We start from the raw sequence: 26322 nt of genomic DNA, 5'->3' as shown, positions 1-26322 counted from the left end.
ATTCCTCTGCCTCCTATGGGGTCACCTGACCAATGGGTCTCTTTATGAATCATATCCACTAAACCTGGCAAATTCACTTGGGGTGATGTGGGAACCACAACACAGGGTCTGGCTGTGGGAACCCCATTACTGCCCAGCCTGACCAGTAGAGCCCCTCTGGCTGCAGGGAAAGGTGTCTGACCCCCCTGGGTCACCACCTCGCTCTTACCCAGCAACCCTCCCTCTCCGCGCCCTGTAAACGTTTACTGAGCATCTACTATGTCCCAGGCACTGTGCTAGATGCTAACACCTGATCAGTCAGGGGACAGAAGCTCTCCCACCAACTCCCTGCCCAGCTGGTTAGAGGATGGGCATGAATTGTAGGGCTTTGAGACAGGAGTTGGGCATCTGGGTTAAGAATCAGGAGCAAGGCCCACTGTGGGTGGCATGACGTGGGTGAGTAGAAAGAATGAGAACCTTCAAGACACTGTGTTCCCGTGTTCCGGGGCCCAGACTGATTCTCCCCTTACAGGTGTGTGCAGGTGAGGGCTGCTGGGGGTGAGGTGAGGCTGGGGGCCGGGGAGAGTGCCCACCTGAGCCTGTGTGGGTACTTCCTCCCTTTACAGGCAAAACTGAAAAGGGACACAGCGAGCGCACAGCTCACCAAGGCCCATTCCTTCCCACTGAGCAAGAGCATGAGTGGAAACAGACGTGGCGTCACCAACCACATCAGAGCGGGAGGAAGCACAGTCATTCGATGGTCACGTGATGGTCACACTGCAGACAGGCCACCCAGCCTCACCCACGAAGCCCAGGGCTGTTGGTCCCCAGGGATGGAGGCGTCAGCTAGGGGCAGGGTTGAGAAGAGGGAGGGCAATGTCCAGACCCTCATGGCTAAGGGATTCTGTGGACTATTCTCCAAGGGGGTCTGCTGTGAGACCCAGATGATGCATCAAGGCACAGAGAAACCTCCTGAGAGGGTTATAGGGTGAATTGTGTTCCTCCTAAAAAAGATGTTAAAGTTCTAATCCCCAGGACTAAGAATTCGACCTTATTTGGAAACAGGGCACTGCAGATGCAATTAGTTGACATGAAATCAAGCTTGAGTAGGGTGGGCCCTTGATCCATTTGACTGGTGTCCTTAGACGAGTGAGAGAGAGAGAGAGAGAAAGAGAGACACAGACAGCAGGGATGTATGTGCACCTGGGACCATACAGCCAACTGTCTGAAACCAAGGAAAAGGGCCTTGGGAGAAACCATCCCTGCCAACACCTTGATCTTGGACTTCCAGCCTCCAGAACGGGGAGAAATGAATGTCTGTTGTTGAAGCCGCCCCGTCTGTGGTATCCTGAGAGCCTAATCCAGCCTTCAAGTCCAGCTCATCCTCCCACCTCCAAGGCCCGGACTCCCTCCACGTCCTGCAGGCCAAGAGGTCTCGGGGTCTGCTCACACTTAAGGACGGGGGCAGCCCCATGAGACAGCCCCGTGCACCTCTGGCAAGTGTGGGAGGCTCTTCTCTTGCTGGAGCACCTTCTCTGCCCTCTGCCCCACCCCTGGCCCTTTCCTCCCCTGGTTTCTTCTTCAGTCGCACAGATCTCTAGCTCAGAGGTTGGCAAACGTTTTCTGTAAAAAGCAAGGCTGTAAGATTTTCAGCTTTCTGAGCCACACTGCCTCTGCCCCTGCAGCATAAAGAGAGCATGGTCCATGTGCAAATAAGGGTGTGGTCATGTGCCAATAAAACTGTTTGACATCGACACTGGAATTTCAGAGCTTTCACTACGGAAACCTCTGCTTTTGGCCCCTCCCCTCCAATTAGAGAATGTAAAAACCATCGGGTGCACTGGCTACGGTCCACGGCCATGATGTTTGCTAACCCCAGCTCTAGATTTCTTAAGACAGCGATTGGGCCTGTGCTAAGGGTATGCCACTCCCTCCACAATCCTTAGATGATGAAGTGCAGGAGGGACAAGGTGAGGGAGTCGGGTTTGTGTGTATGTGTGTATGTAGGGGGCGGGGGGGCAGGGTGCGTGCGCAGGGGGATGGGAGGTGAGGAAGAGGCAGAACGAGGTTTCCTGAATACTGGAGTCTAGTCCCCAGAGACCCAGCCAAGGCTTCTACTGACAGAGAATCCAAGATACAAAAGGAGAGAAGGAGGGGAGCTCCAGGGCAAGATGAGATGTTTCCCTTTGACCAGTGAAAGGAAAATCAGGACAAAACAGCATCAAGTGGATGAAGATTTCGTGTCTCCACCTTCTGTCTGGGGATGGTGACATATGGGGACATCCCTACATAAGGCCAACAGGTGTTCCCCCTGCGAAGGAGTCCCTGTGTTGTGGGTGAGATTCAGTGTGCAAATCCACGACCTTCAGAGAAGGCAAGGTCAAGGCCTCCTGGGGAGTCTGCACTCTGTGGACTGGTCCACGGGGGAAGTCAGTGTACATCCGGGTTTGCGAAAGCCAGGCACAGACAGGAACACCTTGCTTTTGGGCGTTAGGCACCTGCACCCAACTGTGATGGGACAAGTACACACACACACACACACACACACACACACACACTCCATCTTCATTGTGTGGGCTCTATAGCAGGATCACAGGCAATCATGATATAAAAATATAAACACCCCCTTTTTTGTTTTCCTTGCAAAAGATTAATGAATAGGCCCACCTCCCAACCCTTCCCAGTGAATACAGGTTGAGGTCAGCAGGGAAAGCATGGCTGGGTTTTTCCTGGATGGAAATGTCTGAGCCTGGGCCTCTGAACAATTCAGGGTGGTGCAGCCAGGAGGGGGGCGGGGCAGGACGCCTGGTGCAGGCTGGCTGCTCGGAGACTGAGGCTAGGAAGCTGGGACAAAGGAAGGAAGTGGGCGAAGAGGGAAAAGTCAAGAGCAGGGGAAACATGGTCGGCAAAGCAGAGAAGTTCAAGGGTGCAGAGAAGGCTGGGGTGCCTCCCTGGATCCCTCAGGCCCTGTTCTTAATCTTAAGCTGGTGCTGTGACCGGGTGGGAAATCAGCCTTAGGAGGCCCCACTGGGCCTTGCCCAGGGCTCTGGGTAGCCGAGCAGGTTAGTTAGCTCCGCCACAAGAGGAGAGAAGGAGCAGGCTGCAGCTTGGGTGGGCACTTCTGCTGCAGGGTAGCTGGACCCTGCCTACTTCTCCCTTTCTCGTTTCTTCTCCCAGCAAGAGGCCCATGACAAAGACTGCTGTCCCTGGGCCCAAAAAGCTCTAGTTGGATTTCAGGCCCTCGGGAGGCCAGCAGGCAGAGCCAAGGCTCAGGCCTGGGGTCAGGCCGCTGGGTGACACAGTGGCAGCTGCTGCTAAGAGCTGCCCCCAGCAACACTGGAGAGGCAGGGGCTTGTGCAAATGTGTGTAAAATGCCCCCAAGACACACACGTGCTGAGCTAAGCCACAGAAGTCCTCGGAAAAGGAACTGCCACTTAGAAGGGCCCACAGGGCCTTCGCCTCTGGGCCCTGCAGGTGCCAGTGCTGGGCAGGCAGCGGGAAGGTTCTCTGGAGGCACAGGGGCTCCCTCGCCTGGGCCTTGGGAAACAGTTCTAGTCTCATCACTTTCCCAGTTTGGAAGCAGGCGTGGCCCCCAGAGCTCGAGCAGGTCTGAGGGCCGCCCAAGGTGGGAAGACCCTCCCCCTGGTTGGAGGCTGAGTCTAGCCCAGGTGGGGTTTTGAAGTCGGGCTCCCTCTCTGGAGGGAGATGTCTGGGGAAGGTAGTGACCAGAAGAAAAGCAAGCTGGGCAGTGCCCGGGGCGTTCAGTGAGGCCGCGCCCCACCCCTGGGCATGCTGCCTGCTGCTGCCCCGCTGGGGACAGAGCTCCCTTTAATGCCAGATCGGACGAGTGGGGTCCAGAGCTTTGGGAATGTAAGGCCTACCCTTACAAGGTATGGAATGGAAGGAACATAGACATCTCATTGACGTTTCTCTCTCGCTGACATTTCTATCTCTCTCCCCTCCTCTCTCTTTCTCTCTAAAAAAAAAAAAAAAAGACACCAGAAAAATAAAGAAAGAAGAAGGAACATAAGACAGAGGCTCCCACCACTTTGTGAGCACGACCTGCTCCCTGCAGGTCACCGGCCAGGCAGGCATGAAGGTGAGAGACAATGCAGGGCCCTGAGCAAACAGAACCCCCTGTAACGGGGACGCCACTGGGGCTCAGCACGGGCTGGAGTTGAGAACACAGAACTGCTGGAAACAGCCTCCCTCCTCGCCTCCCAATGGCACTTTTTAGGGGTAAAGGGGAGGGGAAATCCTTTGCAAGCAGGATGCTGTGTGCACCCCCTAAAACCCCACACACATGCGTCCCAGGAACCCGCATCTGTCCTTGTGGTCGACAACCTTAGCTGGTGTAAGTGCCGAAGCAGAGGGAAGGGAAACAATGTTCTAGAAGCCCCTCCCCAGGGCTTCAGTTCTCAGGGCCTGGGCTTCAGGGGTGTCATGGATGAAGGTGAGCTGAAAGGAGCCCCCAGAAGTCATCCTCGCTAGGGAGCCACTGTGCTTTCCGAAGAACAGGGGCAGGGTGGGGGAACAGGGCGGTGCTCACAGAACAGGAGTGGGAGGTCTGGGAACTGACCCAGCGAGACCCAGAACCTGGGCGGCATGCGAGACTGTCTGGCTGCACTTGGGAGCTGTGTGGGGAGGTGCCACAAACCAGACAGGCTTGGGTTGGAGCCTCTGAGACCAGATGTTGACAAAGAAACAGCTTGTCCCTCTGCTCAGGTCGGCCCGTAGACCCCGCTAAGCTGGCTCAGCCCTGCACGCCTGCCCGTGTTCCCTGAGGGCTCAGCCGGGACCCACTGCGCGGAGCCCAGGACAGCCCAGGACACACTGGGATGGGGAGCCGCCTGGCTCTGGCTTGTCAAGGGGAATCAAGCACAGATGGCATCGTGCACACATGTACACACATGTCCACGCACATGGGTCCCGCGAGCCTGCTCCCTGAGCCTCCTGCCCTGGTCTCCACGGCCCGGGGACTCCACACTCAGTTTGCATCCCTCCTCCCTAAGCTGCCCCGCACCTTGCGCATCAATTCCGTGTCTCCCTGGCTGGTCCTGTTGAGTCACAGCTCAGGGGTCCCCAACTCTTCCCGAGCAAAAGGACACAGGTCTGGGGTACAGGGAAGCCACCGAGCTGAGTTGTGCAGTGCTCCCAGGCCGGCCGGGTGGTCCCCTCTGACGGCGAGCCTCTGGCCTCCTAGGCTGGCAGAGGACAGAGCAGGGGAGGAGAGGTGTCTCGGGAGCTGAGGCCGCTGAGCTCCATCCCTTTGTCCAAAGGTCACAGCCTAGAGAAGGGAGAGAGTGGCAAAATGTCACACGGATTTGACGATGCTGTCTTTTGTGACCTAGCACGCTCTCTAAGGCCAGGTAGTTTGAGATGAGCTGTTCCCATCCTCTGCAAGAAAAGGTGGAAGGGACTTCTCCTTATTGAGGTCCTACTATGTGCCAGACTCTGTGCCAAGTGCCACAATACTTGATCTCATTTAAATCTGAGACTAGCCTGCAAGATAGGTACATCATACCCTTTTAACAGATGAGAAAACTGAGGTTCAGAGAGGTTAAGTGTTTTGCCCGAGGGTGCACAGCAAGGAAGCAGCAAGGTCAGGATTTTAACCCAGAACTCTTCCCACTGGAGCACATAGCCTCTGGACTAAGTAAGGATGGTCGCCCAGCGTGTGGGCTCGGGGGAGGCCCTGTGGGCTGGAGTACCAGCCTGCATGCGTGTGGAGCTGCCGAGAATGGTTGGTAAGGGCTGGAGCTACGGGAAGACTCCTGCAATGAGGAGAGGCTTTGCTGACCACTGCTGAGACAGAATCTAGGCCATCAGGGGCAGAAGTATATACCCAATCTCCCAGGATGGTTCTGGAAAGAGACCCAGAAGGTGCACAGGTAATCTCTGCCTAGAAGCTGGCAGAGTGGAGGGGTCAACTTCATGGATTTAGGGTCTAAACCAGCCTGGGTTCTAATACTTGCTCTGTTCCTTACTAGCTGTGCGATCGTTGGGAAGGCACTTAACCTTTGTGTGCTTTGGTTTTCTCATAAGTAAACAGTGACAGTACTAGCACCTTCCTCCTGGGGGGAGGGGCTCTTAGGATTCAATGAGGTAATGCAGATAGAATCCTGACATAGCATCGGCCACACATGTTTGGTAAGTGATACCCAGACGACAGGTACTGTGCTGGTGGTTGTGAGGATGATCTAGACTAGTGCCATGCGATGGACATACGGTGCAACCCAAAAGAAATGGAAGCAGGAACACGGACAAGTACTTACACACCGACCCACTGAGCTGTACGTTTGAAATGGGAGAATTATATGCTGTGTGAACTATATCTCAGCAAGCTGTTTAAAATGAAGTCATCTATGTCATTGTAAATTTTCTAATCATATTTTTAAAGTTAAAATGTAAAATTAATCTTAATGATATATTTTACTTAATTTAAGTAGCTCCAAAACATTATAATTTCAACATGTAGCCAATACTGTCCATATAATGTAACAAATTATACTGGTCCCTTCTTTCTCCTACTTCACACCTACAGTCCATCTCCATTCCACTCCCCACTCCGAGTGCTCAGTGGCCACACATGGCGAGTGGCTGGTATTGGACGGCAGAGGTCCAGGCCCCACTACTCAGAGGGTGACCCATGGACTGGCCGCCCAGCATCACCTCAGAGTTTGTTGGAAATACAAGATCTTGGGCCCCACCCAGACCTGCAGAATAAGAACTCCCTAGGTGATCTGAACGCACATTAAATGTGAGGTGCACGTCTCTGGAACACGGGCTTGCCTTCCTCCAACCCACCATGTGCTGAGACATACGAGATTCTAGAAACCACAGCTCTTCGGGTGTGACCACCAGAGGGGCGAACTGAGACCTGAGAGGTGAGTTTTGAGTTAGCCTGACGCCCTTGGAACACGCCAGCTGCAGCTAAGACCTCTTGGTGGGTCCCCTTTGCAGATTACAAGCCCCTGCTGCCCCGGCTGCCTCGGAAGGACTCTAGCACTGACCACTCCACTGAGGGAGGTCCCCAGAGAGAGACATACGTATTGTCTGAGCCACTGGGCTCCAGCCAGGAATAAGGGGGAGGGAGCAGCCCGGAACCTCCTAGTGAGGAAGGCAGAGACGCTTGTGGCAGGAAGGAGGGAGAACCTTCCCTGCCTGTCTTTGTGCAACAGAGAATGCTGGGAGCTCAGCGTTGCCTTGATGGGGACAGGCTGCTGGTTTGAGGGAAGATTTCCTGAAAGCTAGGCCTTGTGGAGGGGTCCGCGGAATAGCTGACATGGGGGGCTTGGTGGGTTCAGGGGACCACCTTGCCACGGATGCTCCACCCACTGGGCATCAGCCTTCATCGGAGAGAATTAGGCAATGAGGTAGCATGGTAGCCACATGGCAGTGCTAGGGCCCAAATCCCAGAGCAGACTCCCCTGAACAGAAACCTGGTAGGGACGAACGGTGGCTGGGGGAGGGAGGTGGTGCATGGGAAGGAGAAAGTTGGCAGCGGAGTTGGGGAAGGGAGCAACAGGTGACCAAGGCCAGAGGAGACGGGCAGTGGGGAGAGGGCTAAGGGAGAAGACCTACTCTGCTGACTTCCAGAAATGCCCGGGGTGAGACAGGCGGCGGTTTCGTTTTGGCAGTTTCTCCAGCATGTCCATGAGCTTGGTGAAGGTGGGTCTCTCCTCCTGTTCAAAGGCCCAGCAGAAGAGAAGGATGTCCTAAAAGAAACCAATATGTGATGATTTAACAAAAATGACGTCTATATTACTCTTTAAAACCTCATTGGATCTGTCCATTTGTATATCCATTTATCCCACTTGCATATTCTTCAATCATCATCCACCTGTCATCTATCCATTCATCCATCTATTCACCCATCATCCATCCATTCATCCATCTATCCATCCAGTCAGAGACTTAGCATATTAGCCTTTTATATATATAGATACTCAGGCTTCTCTGTTTCTTTATATCTTGTTCTGAGTTGGACAATGCCTTAAATTTTTTAATGTAGATGCAATTAAAATTAGATTACCAATGATATTTTAATGAATGTCTTTTTTAAATTGACAGAAAAAGAAGGAATCCCTGGTTCTACTTAACTCAGCAGTCCACTGCTCGGAAAACCTGGCCAAGTGCTACTGCGTCCCTGATGGTAGGAACCTGAACTGCAGGCACGGTTCAGACAGTTTTGCCTTCTAAGCTCCAAATCATTACAGCACAGGCTGTGGGCATGCTTTTTGGTTACCCTTTGGGAAAGCACTTGCAACCTTCACACACACAAAAAAGAAAGCCCGGAATGGTGTCTGCTGCTCCTCTTGTCCCCAGGACCTGGCACCATCCGACTCACCGAGATCTCTTTTCCCACGCCGATCTGGCTGAGGTTGGGTTTCATGCCTGTGCCCATTTGCCAGATGATTGCCTCTGCTGGCTGGGTCTTGAAAGGCCACTCCCTGGCGTGAAGTTCATACCAGATTGTTCTGTTGGCAGACGTTGTTAAAGGGGTGTTGGTGTGACATGTTACTCGTATCCCCCCACTAATACCCACCCACCCACCAGCCTGCTGGCTGATCACTCTGTCCCCTACTTTCTTCCTCACAGGGTTGCTATTTCTCTCCCTGGCTGTGCTTAAGGCTTTCTTGGTGTCTTAGAGTCATGCTTATTCCAGGATACCGCCTCTGGTGCCTTGATTAACATGAATCAAAACCTAGAACCTGAATAATTTAATAGAGTGTGGCTGTGGCCTCTGGCCTGTAATTCTAGAGAGCCACTGTAGGGCAATAATCAAGGATACAAGAGTCATTTACAAGGATGTTCTCTACAACATGATGTGTGACATTGAAGAAAGCAGGAATGATGCAAGTGTTCAGTAGAGGGAACAGGCTGCATGTATCATGGTAAACCCATCAAATGACATAGAATCCTACATTATTAACACATTTCAAGGAAACTTTGCTGACAGGACAAAAATGCTCAATATATCACTTTAAATGAAAAAAAAAAAACTATGTCTAAGATATGTTACTCTTTTTTAAAAAAGCATTATATATGTATCGACAAGAGAATAAAGAGAAACACTGTGAAGTGTTAACAGTGGCTATCTCTGTGATAGGATAGAATAGGATAGGAATTTTTCCTTTCGTACTTGTGTTTTTCTAAGTGTGAATCATCCTGTAGAATAACTGAAAGAAAAGAAACGGTCTGAGAGTTAGGCTGCCTTGCGTTCAAGTTCTGGTTCTGCTCCGCACTGGCTGCACGATGCTGGGCAGGTCACGTCACTTCCCTGAGCCTGGACGCCCTAACCTGCCCTGTTAGAGGCGGGAGGCTGTTTATCTGGGATGCTGAGTGGAGGGCAATTCGATGCCAGGTTGATTCTAGAAGGACTGATTTTGTCATCACGTATTTCATAGACAATGACAGTGTAATGAGTGAAGAAAGGTCTGCTCCGGTGAGCAGCATGTGGGAATGGACAGGGCCCGGGCTGGGCAGGATAAATGATGCTGGGAGGTGTGGGGGGCAGTGAGGACCATGTGGGTGCTCCTGGGATGCGGGTGTTGGAGCTATTCCGTGTGGATAGGTCTCAGCCTGAAAGGGGACAGAAATAGAATGCTGGGGAACCAGCTAGTATTGTAAGAAATATTAATCAGGCTCTGTTAACAGCGATTGGTTTTATTCTGATTAAAGAAGGCACATTCCACCCTGGCAGGAGCTGACCTGGAGACGCAGCCCTTCCTCCCCATTTGGAGCTGCCGGTCATCATGGGAAGATTAACAAAGATTTGTTACAGACACCAGAATGCCAGCCCTTTGAAGGTCCTCAGCCCTTTTTGCATACCTGCAGGCCTTTGCAAACCTCCAGCCTGCTTACCTGTTAATTCTGGCACTCCCTTCGGCTATTTCCCCATGTAACCCCAGCCCTTGCATATCACTAAGCCCTTTGAAGACCCCTAGCCTTTTGCATATCTGTAAACTGCCCTTTTGCCTACTTTCCTTTGTACTTATGCCTATATAAGCAGCTGGCTTATGGTGGGCTGCAGAGCAGATTTTTGTGGCTAACCTGCTGCTCTCCCATACTGCTCGCAATACTGGAATAAATGCTCACATATGATTCAACCCTGTCTCTGCTTAATTGGCTTGAGTAGTGACAGGCGGCACGGACAAGCTCACTGAGAACAAGGCTCTGCAACTCAGAGACTCTCTGAAACCATCCTCGGAGCTGATCGTTCCTCCGATCTAGGCTAATTTGTGTAAATTTGCCTTAAAGAACACAAAGCACCCCGTTATCCTTTTGAATCAGAGGACTGTGTCAATCGGGCTATTTCTAGGGTTCCACTTCCCCTTAGCATCGCTTCTCCCTGTCGACCTCATCCTTCTGGGGCGGGGAGGGGTGCTGCCACTCAGGTGCTGGGATGTTGCTTTAGATCAGTGGTTCTCAACCTCCCTAATGCTGCGACCCTTTAATACAGTTCCTCATGTTGTGGTGACCCCCAACCATAAAATTATTTTTGTTGCTACTTCATAACTGTAATTTTGCTACTGTTATGAATCGTAATGTAAATATCTGATATGCAGGATGTATTTTCATTGTTACAAATTGAACATAATTAAAGCATAGTGATTAATCACAAAAACAACATGTAATTAATTATATGTGTTTTCCAATGGTCTTAGGCGACCCCTGTGAAAGGGTTGTTCGACCCCCAAAGGGGTCGTGACCCACAGGTTGAGAACCGCTGCTTTAGATGCTCAGGAAGTTCTCAAGTTAAGGTGCTCTGTGGTTTTATCATCACAATAAACAATAACACTGATTGAGTGTTTACTTCTCAGTACATATGCCCTGTCCTTCTGGGAACTGTAACAAAGTATCCTTTCGATGCCAGTCATTGCCCTAATCTATTGGCCTCCTCATTTCTGAATAATAATGAAAGCTCCATTTTAAAACAGGAGGCACACTCATTATCTCCATTTTACAGATGAGAAAACCAAGTCCCAGGAAGGTTATGTTATCTTACTTGAAGTCACATAGCAAATAGGAGGTTGTATCCAGTTCATCTGACTACAGAATTGCATCACTGGCCATTGTGCTAGACTGGCAAGCCTATGCCCCATCATGCAATCGGGGTAGAGAATTCTCTGGGAGGACAACCCCTGTAGTTGATGGGTGAGGGCTGGTGAGGAGCACAGACAGACTACAGGCTCAGGCACTGCTCATGTGAAAGGAGAAAGGGAAGCTGTCGGGAGCGGGAGTGGGGTGCTGGGCTGGGTGCCCTGTGGGTGTTTGCTCACTTACTCCTTACAACACCTCAGTGGGTTTTATGATCTTTAATTAGGGCTTTGAGTGGTGAAATGACTCCGTGGTTCAAAGCACCAAATCTGGAGCAAGGCTGTCCCCCCTTTGACTCCCAGCTCCTGCCTGCCACCGGGAGTCACTGAGCCCCTCGGAGCCTGTTCCTCACCTGTCAGTTGGGAACGGGCATGACACCTGTTCATAAGAGCCCTAACGCAGTGCTCACCACGCTTCTGAAAGTCCCCTTGTTCTAAGTCATGCGTGGGCATGGCGCTCCCAAGCACCTAGGGGCGTCTAACGGGCAGGAAACCAGAATGCAAGTGTCAGGAAGGAAGGCCTCCTTAAAACTCTTTTGCACCCAACTTGCAAGAGAACTCACTTAAAGAAAAATAACAGTTGCCGAAAATGAAAACACCCGTGGAAAAGTAATTACTTACTTCGGTACGTTTTGTTAATTACATTCTTCTTTCTTTTGCTAAATTTATATGAAAATATACCAACTTAATTACCGCAATTTGGTTTCAGATAACAGTTTCTAACTAGATAAAGATTGGGGCATAAACGAACCAGGGAAAACGACAGCCACTAAGGGGTCCAAGTGACAGTCGTCGAGCACCCTAATGTGCCAGGAACCGCTCCCCAGGTTTTACAAAGGGGCGCGGTGGGGCCCTTTTCCGGGGAAGATGGCCTAACGTCTCTCCGGGTGCTCAGTGTATCTACACGATCTGCAGGCCTGCGGCTTTCCCAGCAGCTTCCCCAGCGTTCTCTCCCCCAGCCCTGCCACCATCCGGATGGCTCAGGTGAGGGTAGCAGGGCCGCTGGAGGGAGAGGAGCACGAAGCCTTCCCAGCTGCACCTTCTCAGAGCGCTCGGCCCGCATCTCGGGGCTGTATGTCCTGGATCCTCACCCCTCGCCCCCTCTCCACTTCCAAAGACATCTCATTCAGCCGGTCCGTGAGCCTCAGTGCTTGAGCGTTGACCTAAGAACCAGGAGGTCACCGTTCGATTCCTGGTCAGGGCACATGCCCAGCTTGCAGGCTCGATACCCAGTGTAGGGCGTGCAGAAGGCAGCCCATCGATGGCTCTCTCATCATTGATGTTTCTATCCCTCTCTCCCTCTCCCTTCCTCTCTGAAATCAATTAAAAACAAAACAAAAACAACAGACATCGGGTTCTCTCCCAGGATGGCGGTCACCCTTTCTTTACCGACAATCCTCAACTCTTCTTTCCCAGGCTCGAGATGCAGATTCTGCGCCTTCTGGTTGGCTCCGCTGGCCAGCTCCCTGGCAGCTCAAACTCACTGAGTACGAATCGGCCCTCTTTGCCTTCCTGCCCCACCTCCAGGGTCCCTCTACCTTGGTGAGGTGGTAACTCTCCCTCTGCCCAGGTGCTTAAGGTGGAAATCTGGGCGCCAACCACATCAAACCCCGTCGCTCCCATTTCTGAATGCGTCTCCATTCCCAGCTTCCACACCCGCTGGCACGGACTCAGTGGACAGCACCAGCACCTCCGCCTGGACTGGTCGCCAGCCTCAATCCTGTCCTTCTCTTTTCCACTCTGCTCACAGTACTGTGGTTGTGCTAAAACTGGACATACTGTTGTGAATGAGCCAGGTAGCCTGCCATGGTCCATAATCAGTTAGAAACCTGGCACGAAGATGTGCTGGGGCCCCCCTTTTTCCTGCACCCCAGTCAGATCCCCCAACCTCACTCAGAAACCCAGCCACGTTGCCCCCACAGACAGGTGCCCTGTCCCTCCCAAAAGCACCGAAGGAAACCAGGGACATGGGCCTCTGCTGGGGCCTAGGCTCTCGAAGGCCGGGGCGGGCGCCTACCCGAGGGCGAAGACGTCCGAGTGCTTGGAGAAGGGCAGCTTGTCCTCCTCCGTGTCGGGGGACAGCTGGCGGATGATCTCGGGAGCCAGGTGGCACAGCCAGCCGTTCTGGATGCGCAGCTTGTCCTCCCGCCTGGAAAGCAAAGCACAGAGTGAGTCCTGTGTTGCAGCCCCGGGAGGTCAGGCCCCCAGCGCTGACCCCAGCCCCTGTGCCATCTCTGCTGGCTTTCTTGCGTCTCCCTGTTGGGGCACTGCCTGACCTTGTACTTGAGGCTAAGACCCAGTGGGAGTGGTACAGGGGAGGCTGGTCTAGAGAGACAGGCAACACCCAAACCATCCCGGGTCCCTTCGCCTCTGAGGCGCCCCTCCCCCCTGCATTCCATGAATACAGCCGATTCTCATCCTTGTGGAGTCATGCTCTGTAGTCTCCACAAGCATGTGCCGGCGAATACGAAATTGGTGCTCTTGGGAAGTACGGACAGATACCTGCATGCGCGTGCGCACACACCTCTCACATACATCATCTCAAATCCCCCAAACCACCTGTCCTGGTCCATTCTGCTTTCTTTATTTTGCAAAAGAGAAGTTGAGGCTCCGAGTGTTGATGCTTGTCCAGAGCTGCCCCACTGCCCAGTGCCAGCTGGCCCCAGGGCTGGGGCTTTTTGCGCTGCACGGCAAGCACCCACGCCCCCCTCCACTCCCTGGTCATCTCCCAATGGCCGCTGGAGCAACAGGGAAGAGTGGCCCTTTGTTCAGCCTCAGTGGGGAACAGGCCTGTCATGTGACTCCAATCCTTCCCCACCCTGCAAGCTCCTGAATGACTGTGCATGGGCCGTGAATGCGGATTTGGGGTTACCAATACATCTGAGTAGGTGAGTTGCAAATACGGAGTCTGTGACTGATGAGGATCAGCTGTATTTATGGAGCATGCACTATGACACCAGGCTCTGTCTCACACCAGGAGCCCAGCGGAGAACAGGACCAACGGGGCCCGCCCTCCTGGAGCCCGAACTTTGGTAGGGAGAGGCGATGACAAGTGAATTAAATAAACAGGAAAGACACAGATGGTAAGCATTGCACAAAAGGTTAAAAAGGGGAAGTGTCAAAGATAAGAGGAAGCTGGCTTTAGGTAAAATGTGAGCTAAGATGGGCATGACCCAAAGGATCTAGCCCTCTGCACAGGAAAATGCAGGCAGGAGGGAAAGTGAGACCAAGGTCCCAGGCAGGCCCTGTGTTCTAGAAACCTAGAAACACCAGTGTGAGTGGCACACATGACGCCATCCTGTGTATCCACTCAAATGTTTACATCCAACCTGGTGGGAGGGGGGGGGGGACTTGGGTGGCTCCCCTCCCAGCACCATAAACAATGCTGCGTGGACATCTCTGGGCAGCACCTCGGGATCCATGGAGGAGACAGGAAGCTGGCTCCCTTCTTCACTGTGCACCTTTAGCAAGTGCAGAACTCTCCATCTGAGATGAAATCCGACCTCCTGCGAGTTTCCCCTCTCTCCTAGGAAAGGGCCAGCTGATACAGGGAGAGTGGGCAGGTGTGGGAGAAGGGGATGGGTATCTCCAACCATCAGGAGTGAGGCTGTGCCCTGGCTGACGCTGCTCCGTGGTTAGAGCATTGGCTGCACACCGAAGGGCCATGGGTTTGATTCCCAGTCAAGGGCACATATCTCAGCTGCAGGTTCGATCCCTGGTGATCCCCATTCCCAGACGGGCATGTGTAGGAGGCAAGCAATCAATGTGTCTCTCTCACATTGATGCTTCTCTCTCTCTCTCTCTCTCTCTCTCTCTCTCTCTCTCTCTCCTTCCATCCTCACCTTCCTCTCTCTCTGAAAATCAATGGGGGAAAATATCCTCAGATAAGGATTAACAAACAAACAAACAAAAAGGAGCGAGGCTACGAAGGGCCAGAGCCCCCAGCAGTGGGGACTCCGGGGCGCCTGCTGGGAACCCCAGGCTGGCTGGGCTGGAGGCTTCCTCCAGGGCAGGCTTCTGAGCTCAGCAAGGCGTGAGGCATTACCCCCTGAACTCATTCGTTCACATCCCACAGCGGGGAGTCCTGCCCTAGCTCAACACCTTCGAGAGCAGAGAGCAGCTTTTCTCACCCTTTGCTTCCAATACGGCAGCTGCTAGCCATCCTGGCTACTGAGCAACTGACATCCAGCCGATGCAACTGAAGAAGTGAGCTTTTTACTTATTTGAATTAAAGTTAAAATAGCCACCTGTGGCTAGTGGCTACCACCTTGGACAGTGCTACGCTAGATTATTATTTACAACAAATGGATTTTTTTCACTCCTGTATATTTTAATAGATTACCTTTTAACGTGACCTTAAGTAGAAACTAGCACTTCTTAAGTACACATTAAAATTAATATGGAAAATGTTTGTTCATATCCTCCCTGAAGTCGTCTTGCAGACCTCGCTTGGGGGCGGGAGAAGCCTGGCGAGGGGCTGCTGGAGTCTGAGTTCTGGTTTGGGCTGGACAGTCCGTTGGGTGGGGCTGCTCTGCGCACTGGAGGATGGTGAGCAGCACTCTGGCCTGTACCCACTCGACACCAGTAGCACCTCCTCTCCCGCTGTGACAACTAAAAATGTGTGCAGACATGACACATGTCCCGGGGAAGGGCAGGGAGAGCGTAGCTGAGGATCACTGTTCACATTTCTACATAAAATAAGGAAATGGTCCAAATTCACTCTTTCCCCATCAGTGACACGTGACTTGCTCCTGTGCCCTACACAGCACACGGGATAGAACACATCGTCCGCTAGCAAATATAGGACTCAAATCCATTAGCAAGCGCTTGAGGTGGCAGGCCAGTGAGTTCTTGCTTGTGGAATGGAGACACTGGCAGGGATTTAAGGACCCATCTGTTGCTTACTAGCTCTGTGACCTTGAGCAGACCCGAGTCTCTATTTTCCCACCTACAAAATGGGCACATACTTTCACATGGCCGGTGCAGGGACGAAAGGGAGACAATGCCTGGCACAGGGCTGTGTCAGCTGCCAGGGCCACACAATCAGTGCGCTTGGGTACTACCTGTGGATGTGTTTTTTATCTTGAGGACTCAGAAATGAGGTTGAGAGTAGAACCCAAAGTAAGAATGCCATCCAAGAAAGAGGGGCAGTGGCGATGGCAATGGGGGAGTGTGCCGGTCCCCACGCAGCAAACCTCGAAGTAAGTGCTGCCGGGGAGGCAGAGGGAAGGAAGGAGCCCGCGGGAGCCAGCCCGCCTGGCTTCTGGGTTCTGACTCGAGGCCTCTCTCCACCTCGCTCCTTGCCGATGTAGTTGATCATTTTCTGCCTATTTTCTTATCTGAGATGCTCTATCTAGATGGTTTTGAATACTTCGAGAATTTGGGGGGAGGGGGGTGGAATAAAATCTAAAAATGAAATGTAAGCTTCTGTTCGTTTCCGCATCACACAGAAAGAGCCAGATCACGTCTCACCCGACTTCGGACGGTGGGACTTAGACTCAAGGTATTACAGAGCGTGAACCAAATTCACTTGGGAGAGGCCTGGGTGCAGCGCAGACACCAGTTATTCTCAAAGGGAAGAAGCTGAAGAGGAAGGAGAGAAACTGCGAGGCTGCCTCTCTGAGGAGGAAGCCGTTCGTTATACGTGGGACTCTGTTAGAGAAAACACGCTGGGTCTGGAGAGTGTGTGTGTGTGTGTGTGTGTGTGTGTGTGTGTGTGTATGCACACACTTTCCAAATTAAAAGCCACACAGGCGGCCCTTCTGAATTATGGGTTGTTTACTTGGGATCAAGCTGTTTTTCACACGGTCACCTCGCTCTAGGGGTGAGAGGCGCCTGAGAGTTAATTACTTAACTGGTGGTTAATGATTCTCCTGTGTGATATTGAGGAGGTCTATGCAAATTAATACTAATTACAACTCAGCAGCAGCTACTATTTGTAGTGTCCTGTGCCCCAGGCACTGCGCTGGACTGGATGTGGGATCTGATTTTATCCGCACAAGGACCTGGAGGCAAGCACAGCCCCATCCATCATTTTCCTTGCAGACGGGAAACTGAAGTTCAGAAAACGTCCATGACTTGACTGAAGTCACAGTTAGTAAGTGGCCAAGCCACTCTGGGCTCCAGGCATGTCTGACTCTAAATCCCTCACTCTTAACTGAAGTCCTGCTCCACTAAAATGAATGGATTCCTAAGGAAGCTTGGAGGGAGGCTCTTGGGTGATTCCCACTTCCGGGTGAGTCCCTGGGATGAGAGAAGAGTCCTCCAGTGAAACTCAAGGCCAGGGCTTTGTAGGACTTGGAGATGCTCGGTGCCCGCCTGGGAGTCAGCCCTGCACCATCACAGGGCGGCCTGGCTGCTCAGCTAGGTGACCTCAGGCTACACCACGTCTAGGTCACTAAAGCCATTTGGGATGACTCCCCGTCCCGGTCCCTCTGAGCCCTCCCACCACTTCTCACCTGCCAGCCTGCAGCACCCCGGAAATGCTGAAGAGCCCAAAGTCTGTGATCACCACTTTGCCATTGTCGTAGAAGACGTTCTTGGACTTGAGGTCCTTGTGCAGGATTCCCTTGGCGTGGAGGTAGCCCATGCCCTGCCAGGAACAAGGCGACAGGGTTGTCAGAGGAAACCTGAGTGCTCGCTGCCACCGTGGCCTGGGTTCTTGGTTCACGCTCCCTGCTCTGCCCATGGGACCACAGGACAGCAGCAGAACCAGGGCCCACATTAAAGGCATACAGGCGGGGTGGGAGAAGGCCTGGCAGGTGGGAACAGGCAGGGTCCCCAAGGCACAGATCTGCCACCATCCTCAGACCACTGCACGACTATCTCCATCTAGCTCTTCTGCTTCCTGAATTAGAAACAAAGGAAGATCTCTCCAAAAGAAAGAGGGTGGGAACAAATCTGAGATGAGGGCCCTGAGAAAGGAATTTCATTAGCTGTCTCCCCCCCCCCCCCCCCCCCATTCCTCTTTGACAAAAAACTCCCTGCAGGAGACCTGCTCCTGTCTACTTAACCTCGCCCCTGCCCCTGCTGAACACACTGCATTCCTCAAGAGACATAACAGGATTCGATCATCAAAAACATGGAGAAGAACCTGTTGAAGGTGCAGCTCAAGGGTGGGTGTCTAGAGTTTTGTTTGCCTTTATGAGAAGTTACATTTTTATTGCTTCTCACCCCTTAGTCCTGACACTTCCAATGGAAATAAAAGACCGGATACAACTGACTAATGAGGCATCTGCCAGAAAACACAGGATGTTCCTGCTTGTTTTAATTCCAAACAACATCCAATAATTGGATGTTTCCCCAGCAGCTAGAGAGAGATGGCTAACACACCTGGGAATTCAAGGACTTGAGGAGTAAAGGATTCTAACAAGGAGAATGTTCCCCTCTTGGTCCCTGTACATGTCCAATTATCATGATGACGAGGCACTAGATAGGAACCAAACACTGAGAGACCATCCCATCTCTAATGGTTGTATCTTGGGGCAAAATTCTTATATACACTTGGCATAACATTTGTCAAGTCAAGTCTGATTTCTTTTAAGCCCAGACTATTGGTCTGAAGCCACACTTTGAGTCCCAAGAGGGGGCACGGTCTTTCTGAGGGTCAGGGAGGGTGGGGGCCCAGACCCTATGGTACCTTCACAATTTCTTGGGCAATCTGCCTGGTTTTATTGACATCCAAGACGATCTTGGCGTCCCGCACCACCGAATAGAGGGTCCGTCCTTTACAGAGGCTGAAAACGATGAGAGAAATTGTTGGTAGCTGTTGAGATGAGGGTGATCTTTTCCGGCCGGTGTGGCTCAGTGGTTGAACATCAACCTATGAACCAGGAGGTCACGGTTCAATTCCCGGTCAGGGCGCATGCCCGGGTTGCAGGCTCGATCCCCAGTAGAGAATTGCAGGAGGCAGCTGCCTGATGATTCTCTCTCATCGTGGATGTTTCTCTCTCTCTCTCCCTCTCCCTTCCTCTGTGAAATCAACAAAAACATATTTTTAAGAAGGGGTGACCCACACAGTTATGAGAAGTGACACGTAGGAGGGTGGACTTGTGGACATGCCCCTGGTAACCCTCTGGGATAGTAAGCCTGGGGCGGGAACTCAGGCTGGTTCTGGGAGGTGGGTCTGGGAGCAAGTTCTTCTGGGCTCTCCAGGATCTTCACCAGCACCCACCCCCACCCCAGCCTCCAAGGGCACCTGCGGAGTCTAGCCGAGTTCCCTCTCTCCCAGGGTCTCAGGAGGGAAAGCTGGGCACACACCAACGATGGACGGGTCCTCTGACCCCACTGAGACAGCACTCTGCCGGCCACTCATCCCAGCTGCTCCTGCTCGCCCGGAGTCGCGGTTTGCGGGGACAGTGATAAAAGACCAGCAAAGTGGCCGCTGATGCATACTAATTACCATCAGCAAATGATGCATTACAGTCTTCAGATAGAAGTGTGTAAACACCAATAATACTTCCCCTAAACCAGATGCCTGTCTAGATAGAGGGTTTTTCAAACTATTTTCAGCCTCATTGAGTTCATTTCCAGGACCAGTGGTTTGAGATGAATGACAAGATGGAAAGGGACATTATGCAGTGACAGTCACACCTTCTCATTTAGTTGCTGGCATGCACATCTGTCCTTCCCCTGCAAAGTGAGCCCGACCAGGCACTCACAAACCAGGCCCTCAGTAAACAGTCACTGAATGAACGAGTGAGTGAGGGAGGGGATGAATGAATGAATGAATGAATGGAGTTCCAGATTCACCGGAGCATCCCTAGCCCCTAGCACCATGTCTTGCTCACAGGGTCCAATGTTGGCTGAAAGAAGCCGCAATGACATTAGGAAAGTTCATTTTCCATCTACGTCAACGTAAGAGCTTGCATTTTTCTTTGGTCTATGACTTTATTGCTAAAATACCATAGGCATTCTATTCATTCCCTTAGTGTTCACGGAGCCCTTGCTGTGTGCTAGACTTGGTTGAGATAGTGTGGGTGAGGTCAGAGCTCTGGTATTAGATGGTTTCAGTCTGAATCCCAGCTCTCTTCCTTACTGACTGTGTGTCTTGGTGTGGGTTACTTAACCTCTCGGGCCCTCCGTTTCCTCATCTGTTAAAGGGAACTAACGATTCCTACCTTGCACAGTGAGAATGAGAAATGGAGCTCCATACCATGCTTGGCACTTGGTGGGAAGTGTAAAGAGTGGTTAGGAGAACGGAGGCCTAGAGCTAGATGCCATGGGTTAAAATCCTGGCTTGTCAGCTACTGGCTGTGTGACCCCAGGCAGGTGAGTTAACCCTCTGAGCCTCTGGTTCACTGTTGGTAAAATGCAGTCAATAGTTCCTGCTTTCTAGGGTTTGTAAGAGAATCACATGAAATCAGGTGTGTAAAGATGTAGGCATCTGTCCATGACTAACACATGGTAAGTACTCAGGTAATGCTGGCTACTAAGAGAGGTAGCAGATGGTCAACACACACTTGTGCAAGCCTACATTAAGAAGTGCGGGAAACGAGTTAAGTCGGCTTGCGTGAATTGCGCGTACTCCGCGGGAGCCGTCTTTAACTCGGTTCATATAGATTTGCGGTGGAGTTCGGGAAACGTGTAAACTCGGGCCGATTGTAACTGCATATTACCAAATATTTGTTTGTAATCCACCCTTTTGGTGGATGGAACAAAACCAAAAGACAGAGCCATCTTATATTTTGGCGGGAAATTCACCCGCACTCCAAGTGTTAAGTTTACACACACACACACACACACACACACACACACAATCTATTCTCTCTCTATCCATCCATTCACTCACCCAAAATGTAGCCCATGATCTCTAAGATTCACTTCCTCACCTGCTTAAGGTGAGATTCCCAGGGTAGCTGACTCACAGGGAGTCTGATTCACCTGTCTGGGTTGCTGACTCAAGGCTGTCCCCCATGGCCGGTGAGGCGGGTGAGGCAGGCAGTGTGTTTGCTGAGGCTGTGGGGGGGACGGGGGAGGACGACGAGGGGGCAGGGTAGAGCTGGAGGTAGAGTGGGCTGCGCAGCCAATTAACCACATTGACATTTAAATATTCCCAAGGTGGGACTGTGGGTGGATTCCCTCCCTTGGATACTCCGTCCTGAACAGACACCTACACTCATTACAGGGCAGAGCCAAGAAAATACCATCTCGCGGCAGATGGCACAGCAAACAACTGCAACAGGCTCCCGACTCTCCGACTCCCCTGCTCAGGAAAACCAAGACAGGTCGCAGGCTTTAAACGTCCAACCCGTCTTCTTCCCGCGCACACCCTCCTCTCCAGCAGCAACCACTGACGTCTGCTTCTCTACTACCCCATGGCGTCAGGAGCCACGGGATAAGCTAACACTGACTGGTGAATATAAATGGTACGCCCACAGCTTGGGGCATCTGCTATGTGAAATATACAAATAACCCACGACCAGCAATTTCTCCCCTAACGAAGCACGTACCCAGCAGGCTTGCATACTCGTATCACCCACACACGTACTAGAATGTACTAGAATGTTCCAGAATGTTGATAGCAACCTATCCTAATAGCCCCAAGCTGGAACTAACACAAATGTTTATCAACTGAAAAATGGATAAATTGTCATTTATCCATATAAAAAGAACTATATTCATACTGTACTGCATACTAAACAAACCATTGCTAACTGCAAAAAAAGTGAATGAAGTTCATTAAAATGTTAAGCAAAAGAAGCCAGACACAGAAGACTCACACTCACACTGAATTTATACAACGTGAAAAAGACGGGCAAAGCTGATCCACGTGCCTCGAGTCAGCACAGAGGTGACCCGTGGGGCTGCGGGGGCCGTGAAGGGCAGGCGGTGATGTCCTGGCCTTGATCTGGGTGCCTGTTCTATGGAGATGCATTTAGTGAAAATCCATCAGGCTGTGCTCTTAGGATCCAGACACTCTGGCAGATGTTATCCTTCCAAAAAAAAGTTTACTTAAAAAAACCAGTAAGAAAGGATGAACAATTACTGCATGGCATGGGAATTTAAAAGAAAATCTAAGCCAAGACTGACACCCTAGGTGTCCATTTCCAACGTCCTCCCTGTCCCCAGGGCAGTGTCTGCAGAGCAGCTAGGAGCTCCCGAGGCTGGCTGTGCCCACCCAGGTGTTTATTGGGGGCTGAGTTGGGGAGCAGGTGCAGGGCAAGGGCTGGGCTCTCAGTAGGATGAGGCCTGAGGCAGGTGTCCTGGGTGCTGAGGCCTGGGTTGTCCAGCCAAGTCAGTCTAAGTGTCCACGGCAAGTGCTCTGTGCTTGGGATTTCTGTGGCTAATGGGGTGCCCTAGAGCTGCTTGCAGGTGGGCAGTGGGGAAGGGAGGGGAGGAGAGGAGGAAGGCTTACTGAGCACATGCATGAGGCCTAGCTCAGCTCCCAGTGTTATATGGAGACTCAGAGCAGTGGAGGACTGGCTCACAGACATGCAGCCATGATCAGCCTGCTCCTGATCTTTCTCATCTCGTCCTCCATGGTGTGCGTACTGTTACTGGATGTGATTTTCAGGCCATTAAAGAGACACACAGCCAAGTGGGCCCACATCACGCTTCTACTGTTTACTACTTGCTGGGTGATACTGGGAAGTAACTTGGACCTCAGTTTCCTCATCTGCAAAATGGGGATGATAGTGACAAAAGAGCCCCACTAGGTGAGTGTTCACACTGTACTCAATTGATTCCATCTTCTCTGAAATGAGGCAGCATTCACTGACAGGCCACAGTCTCACGGGCACTGTATTTCTTTGTAGCACATGAAGTGAATGTTGTGTCATCTAACTGATGACATCTTGGACTGAATGAAGTCTGGGATGGGCCCGTTTTACAGATAAAGATACCTACGCTCAGAGCAGTGAGAAGAGCTGGTGTTTGAACCCAAGCAGCCGACTCCAGAGCTTATGCTCGTAACCCCCATCACTGCGCGCGCGCACACACACACACTCCCTCTCAGTATCTCTCTCCTCAACAACATCATTTTTCCAAGAAGAGGAGCGAAGATTGAAAATTTCTTATCTTGTCCAAGGCCACCATCTCTCCCAGCCCTGGCTCCAAGCAGCTCATATAAGGTCGGCTTTCCAGCCCGCATCCCGGGTGACACAGGGAGCCTTTGGGCCAAGATGACACAGCAAGTGTGAGACATTCGTTGTAAAGCAGCCTTACAGAGGCTGCCAGAAACAATGACATAAAACCATGTGGGTTTATCTCAAGGGCCTCCGTCCAAGCTGACTCATTCTGCCCAAACAGTGGCTGGGACAGAAATCTGGCAGCTCGCGGCGGCCACTTCCTGTCCCTCCCCCAAACTCCTCACCACCAGGCCCAGAACCCAGGCTGGGGTGGATGGTGGGGAGTGTGCGGGGGGCAGCCACCTCTGAAGACAGACTGGTTATCAGCCCAGTGCTGCCACCTTTGTGCCCACTCGGCCTTGGGGACTCACGTGAGGATGCTCACAGTACCCACATTTGTAACCACGGGTGGGGTTGCTGAAGAATGGCCTCCCGAATGCGTCCACATCCCCATCCTCAGAACCGGTGCCGATGTGGCCTTACATGGCAAAGGCCCTGGCTGCTCAGAGGCAGCTGGTTTCAGTCAGATGTGGTGTTAAAAACACTGGCTCTGTCAGCAGGGCCCCTCCTCCGCCCGCTGTCTTCTAAGCACCTTTAAAAACTCAAAATCCCACTTAATTGCCCTCCGCTCCTTCCCCCTCCTTTGAGCAAATAAATCCCATTCCCAGCAACAGGTTGCACGCTCCATCAAATTCCAGCCGCAGGCCCAAGCTTCCAGGTCGTTCATGAATCCAACTCGGAAGATATTAAACCTTGGGCCTCTGGGGCCTTCTAATCAAAAGTGCCAGGTGAGCTTCGTAGACAAATGGGAAGTGCCAGAAAGCAAGTGAGGAATGCCAGCTGTTTGCCACCTGCTTAACTCCACTTGTGCCCAGGAATAAAGAGTTATGGAGTTCCATTAAGCAAGGGGCTGGTTGGAGGCTCCTGTCCCAGGTGGAGAAAGACGCCTGTGGCCTGCCAGGCCAAGAAATATGCAAAGCAGGAGCCTGGCTGCCTGGAGAGCAGGCTGTGTTTTTGCTAAGGTTCTTTCCCTCCCAGCCCCTCCAGCCTTTGATGTTGCAGCAAAGCTCTGAGAAGGGGGAGGGGAAAGGAGGCTTAGACTCAGTGTTACTGGGTTCTTCTCTCTGGGCACTTCAAGGACTGGGGTGGGGGTTCTTCCCATTAGGGGGCGCTCCTGCCGCTGTGACCCATGCATCTGGTGACATCCTGCCCTCCTGGGTCTGGGCTTCACAAAGGAGGGAGTGTCCCAAGGGCACAAGCAGCCAGCTGGGCTTCCAGGCCACTTCCATAGCAGCCTGGCTAGTCCTCGGCCTCTTGTCGCACTGCATGGTCCGGCCACCATCCAACACTTGCTCTTCTTGACCTTGTCCAAACACATCCCGGGGCAGGCTGCTCCCTAACTCTGCAGCACATTCCCTCAGCATCTCCTAAGGGTCAGACTATGCATCTCCTTCGGTATCCCTCGCATTGCAACCAATCATTCCAGAACCACAGTGAGATTTCTGCCGGGTCAGCCAACTCGTATTATCTGTCACCTCCTACTAGTTTCCCTTAGATGCACTGCCTTTGGAAAGTAAGTGGCTTTTATAATACTTTCTACCATTACCTTCTATCATGACCAGGGTGAAAGCAAGAATCTCTAGCCCCAAAGAAATGTAAAAGTAAACACAATGAAAACAAACACATTAGAAAGCAAAATTAAATCCAGCTCGGCATTGTGGCCTGCCCCAGGATCTGAGCTTGAGGCCTCCACTTTTTGTTTTTAAAAGAAAGTTTAGCAAATGAGGGTGAGGGAGATGTTAAACACAGGACTGAACGGAGACTCCTCCTGCATTCACGGGGCTCTCTCCACAGACACTCCACCAGCCTTCCTAGAGGGACTCTGTGTGCACATGAGGAAATTCAGGGGCAGGAAGCTTAGGTCACCTACCCAGGGGCCCTGGCAGCAGGCGACAGGGTCAGGATTTGAGTCCAGATCTCAAATCCTCACATCTTTCCAGGATTTCATAAGATCCCTTGGGAAGAGATGATTTAGCCCAGGAGAAACTGATGGCCGGACCTCCACAACCTGTTTGTCCATGGAGCTTCGCTGAGGACCCCTCCCTCCAAGTCTAGGCTTTTCCTTCCACCCTCCAAACTCGGGGCCAGCCCATGGTCCACGCGGGCCTCATTGTCCGTTTGCTGCTTCTGTGTGGGAATGCCCAGCTGTCCCCCAGAGAAGCAGGGCAGGCTGAAGAGGCTCGGTCATCTGAGAGAGTCTGCCAGTCCAGCGGGCAGCACACAGCTGGCCACGCCCGGGGGTGCTCGGGAAATGTTCCCGGGATGAGTGAATGGAGGAGTGCAGGAATGAATGACTTCTACCACCTTCCTTCCTCCCACTGTCCACTGAGCTGGAAGGGCAGTGCTTATGACAAGGCCCGTCTCGCCGACTGGCTTAGCACACGGAACTGGCCACGAGACCAACCAGATGACGGTGGCGAGGAAGCTTCCAGATGCTTCCCTGCTTGAGGCTCCATGTGGCATCAAAACACCAAGCAGACCACTGGCCTCTAGGGCTGGATACTGAAACATATCAATTCTGGTTCTCTGACCAGAACCACATTTAAAAAGAAAAAGCTCAACAGTAGACTGAATATTCTGTCTTTAAAAGTATATACATACCACCTAATTTATATGCATTAAAAACCCACAGAGGATTGACTCTGAGAGTGTTAGCAGAACTATTTCCTGGTAGTGGGATTAGGAGCTTTTCACGTTTTATTTTTTCTTGCTGCTTATCTCTCTTTTCTAATTTTTCTCCCATAACACGTGTTACTTTTGTAAAATGAGAAAAAAGCGAGGAAAAAAACACCTCTGAATCAGACTGAAATGAAACCAGACACACGTGTTTATGCTACAGACAGTTTGGAAAATATTGAACTGGCGACAGACTGAGATGAAAAAGTACAGTCTGAGCCGAATCCATACTCCAGGCAGCTGACTTGCTCAGAGCTTCTCTGGCTGCGACTCTGGGGTAGGGGGAGGCAGTTTCTGCTCGTCTTTTGCACAGGGTTCAGCATGTTCTGGGCAGAGGGCAAGTGATTAGTGCTGCCCGAAAGCCCGACAGTAACCCTCTCCCTGGAAAAGTCCAATCCTCATTGAGGAAGACAGTTTACAATGGAGTTTTTAAAGTG

General features: G+C 51.9%; 1 protein-coding gene across 2 annotated transcripts in view; it reads right to left on the bottom strand.

The window, feature by feature from the left end:
• Positions 1-4987: 4987 nt before the first annotated feature.
• The window catches only part of KSR2 (kinase suppressor of ras 2), a 267439-nt gene continuing 246104 nt past the window's right edge, over positions 4988-26322 (bottom strand). The window contains exons 15-20 of one of the 2 annotated variants that reach the window (XM_070399254.1): positions 18721-18817; positions 17540-17673; positions 13099-13230; positions 8330-8459; positions 7564-7697; positions 4988-5266 (exon numbers count right to left, since the gene is read on the bottom strand). In XM_070399254.1, coding sequence (XP_070255355.1) covers positions 5260-5266; positions 7564-7697; positions 8330-8459; positions 13099-13230; positions 17540-17673; positions 18721-18817 — 634 coding nt within the window. In that variant the 3' untranslated portion in view covers positions 4988-5259. Of the gene's footprint in view, positions 5267-7559; positions 7698-8329; positions 8460-13098; positions 13231-17539; positions 17674-18720; positions 18818-26322 lie in introns of those variants that run through there. The other variant, XM_070399255.1, reaches the window with a different exon arrangement.

The sequence above is a fragment of the Myotis yumanensis genome, unplaced genomic scaffold (genome assembly GCF_028538775.1).
Source record: "Myotis yumanensis isolate MYYU_CA2020_CCGP unplaced genomic scaffold, mMyoYum1.0.hap1 SCAF_19, whole genome shotgun sequence".
NCBI lineage: Eukaryota > Metazoa > Chordata > Mammalia > Chiroptera > Vespertilionidae > Myotis > Myotis yumanensis.
This window is presented reverse-complemented; position numbering and strand designations above follow the sequence as displayed.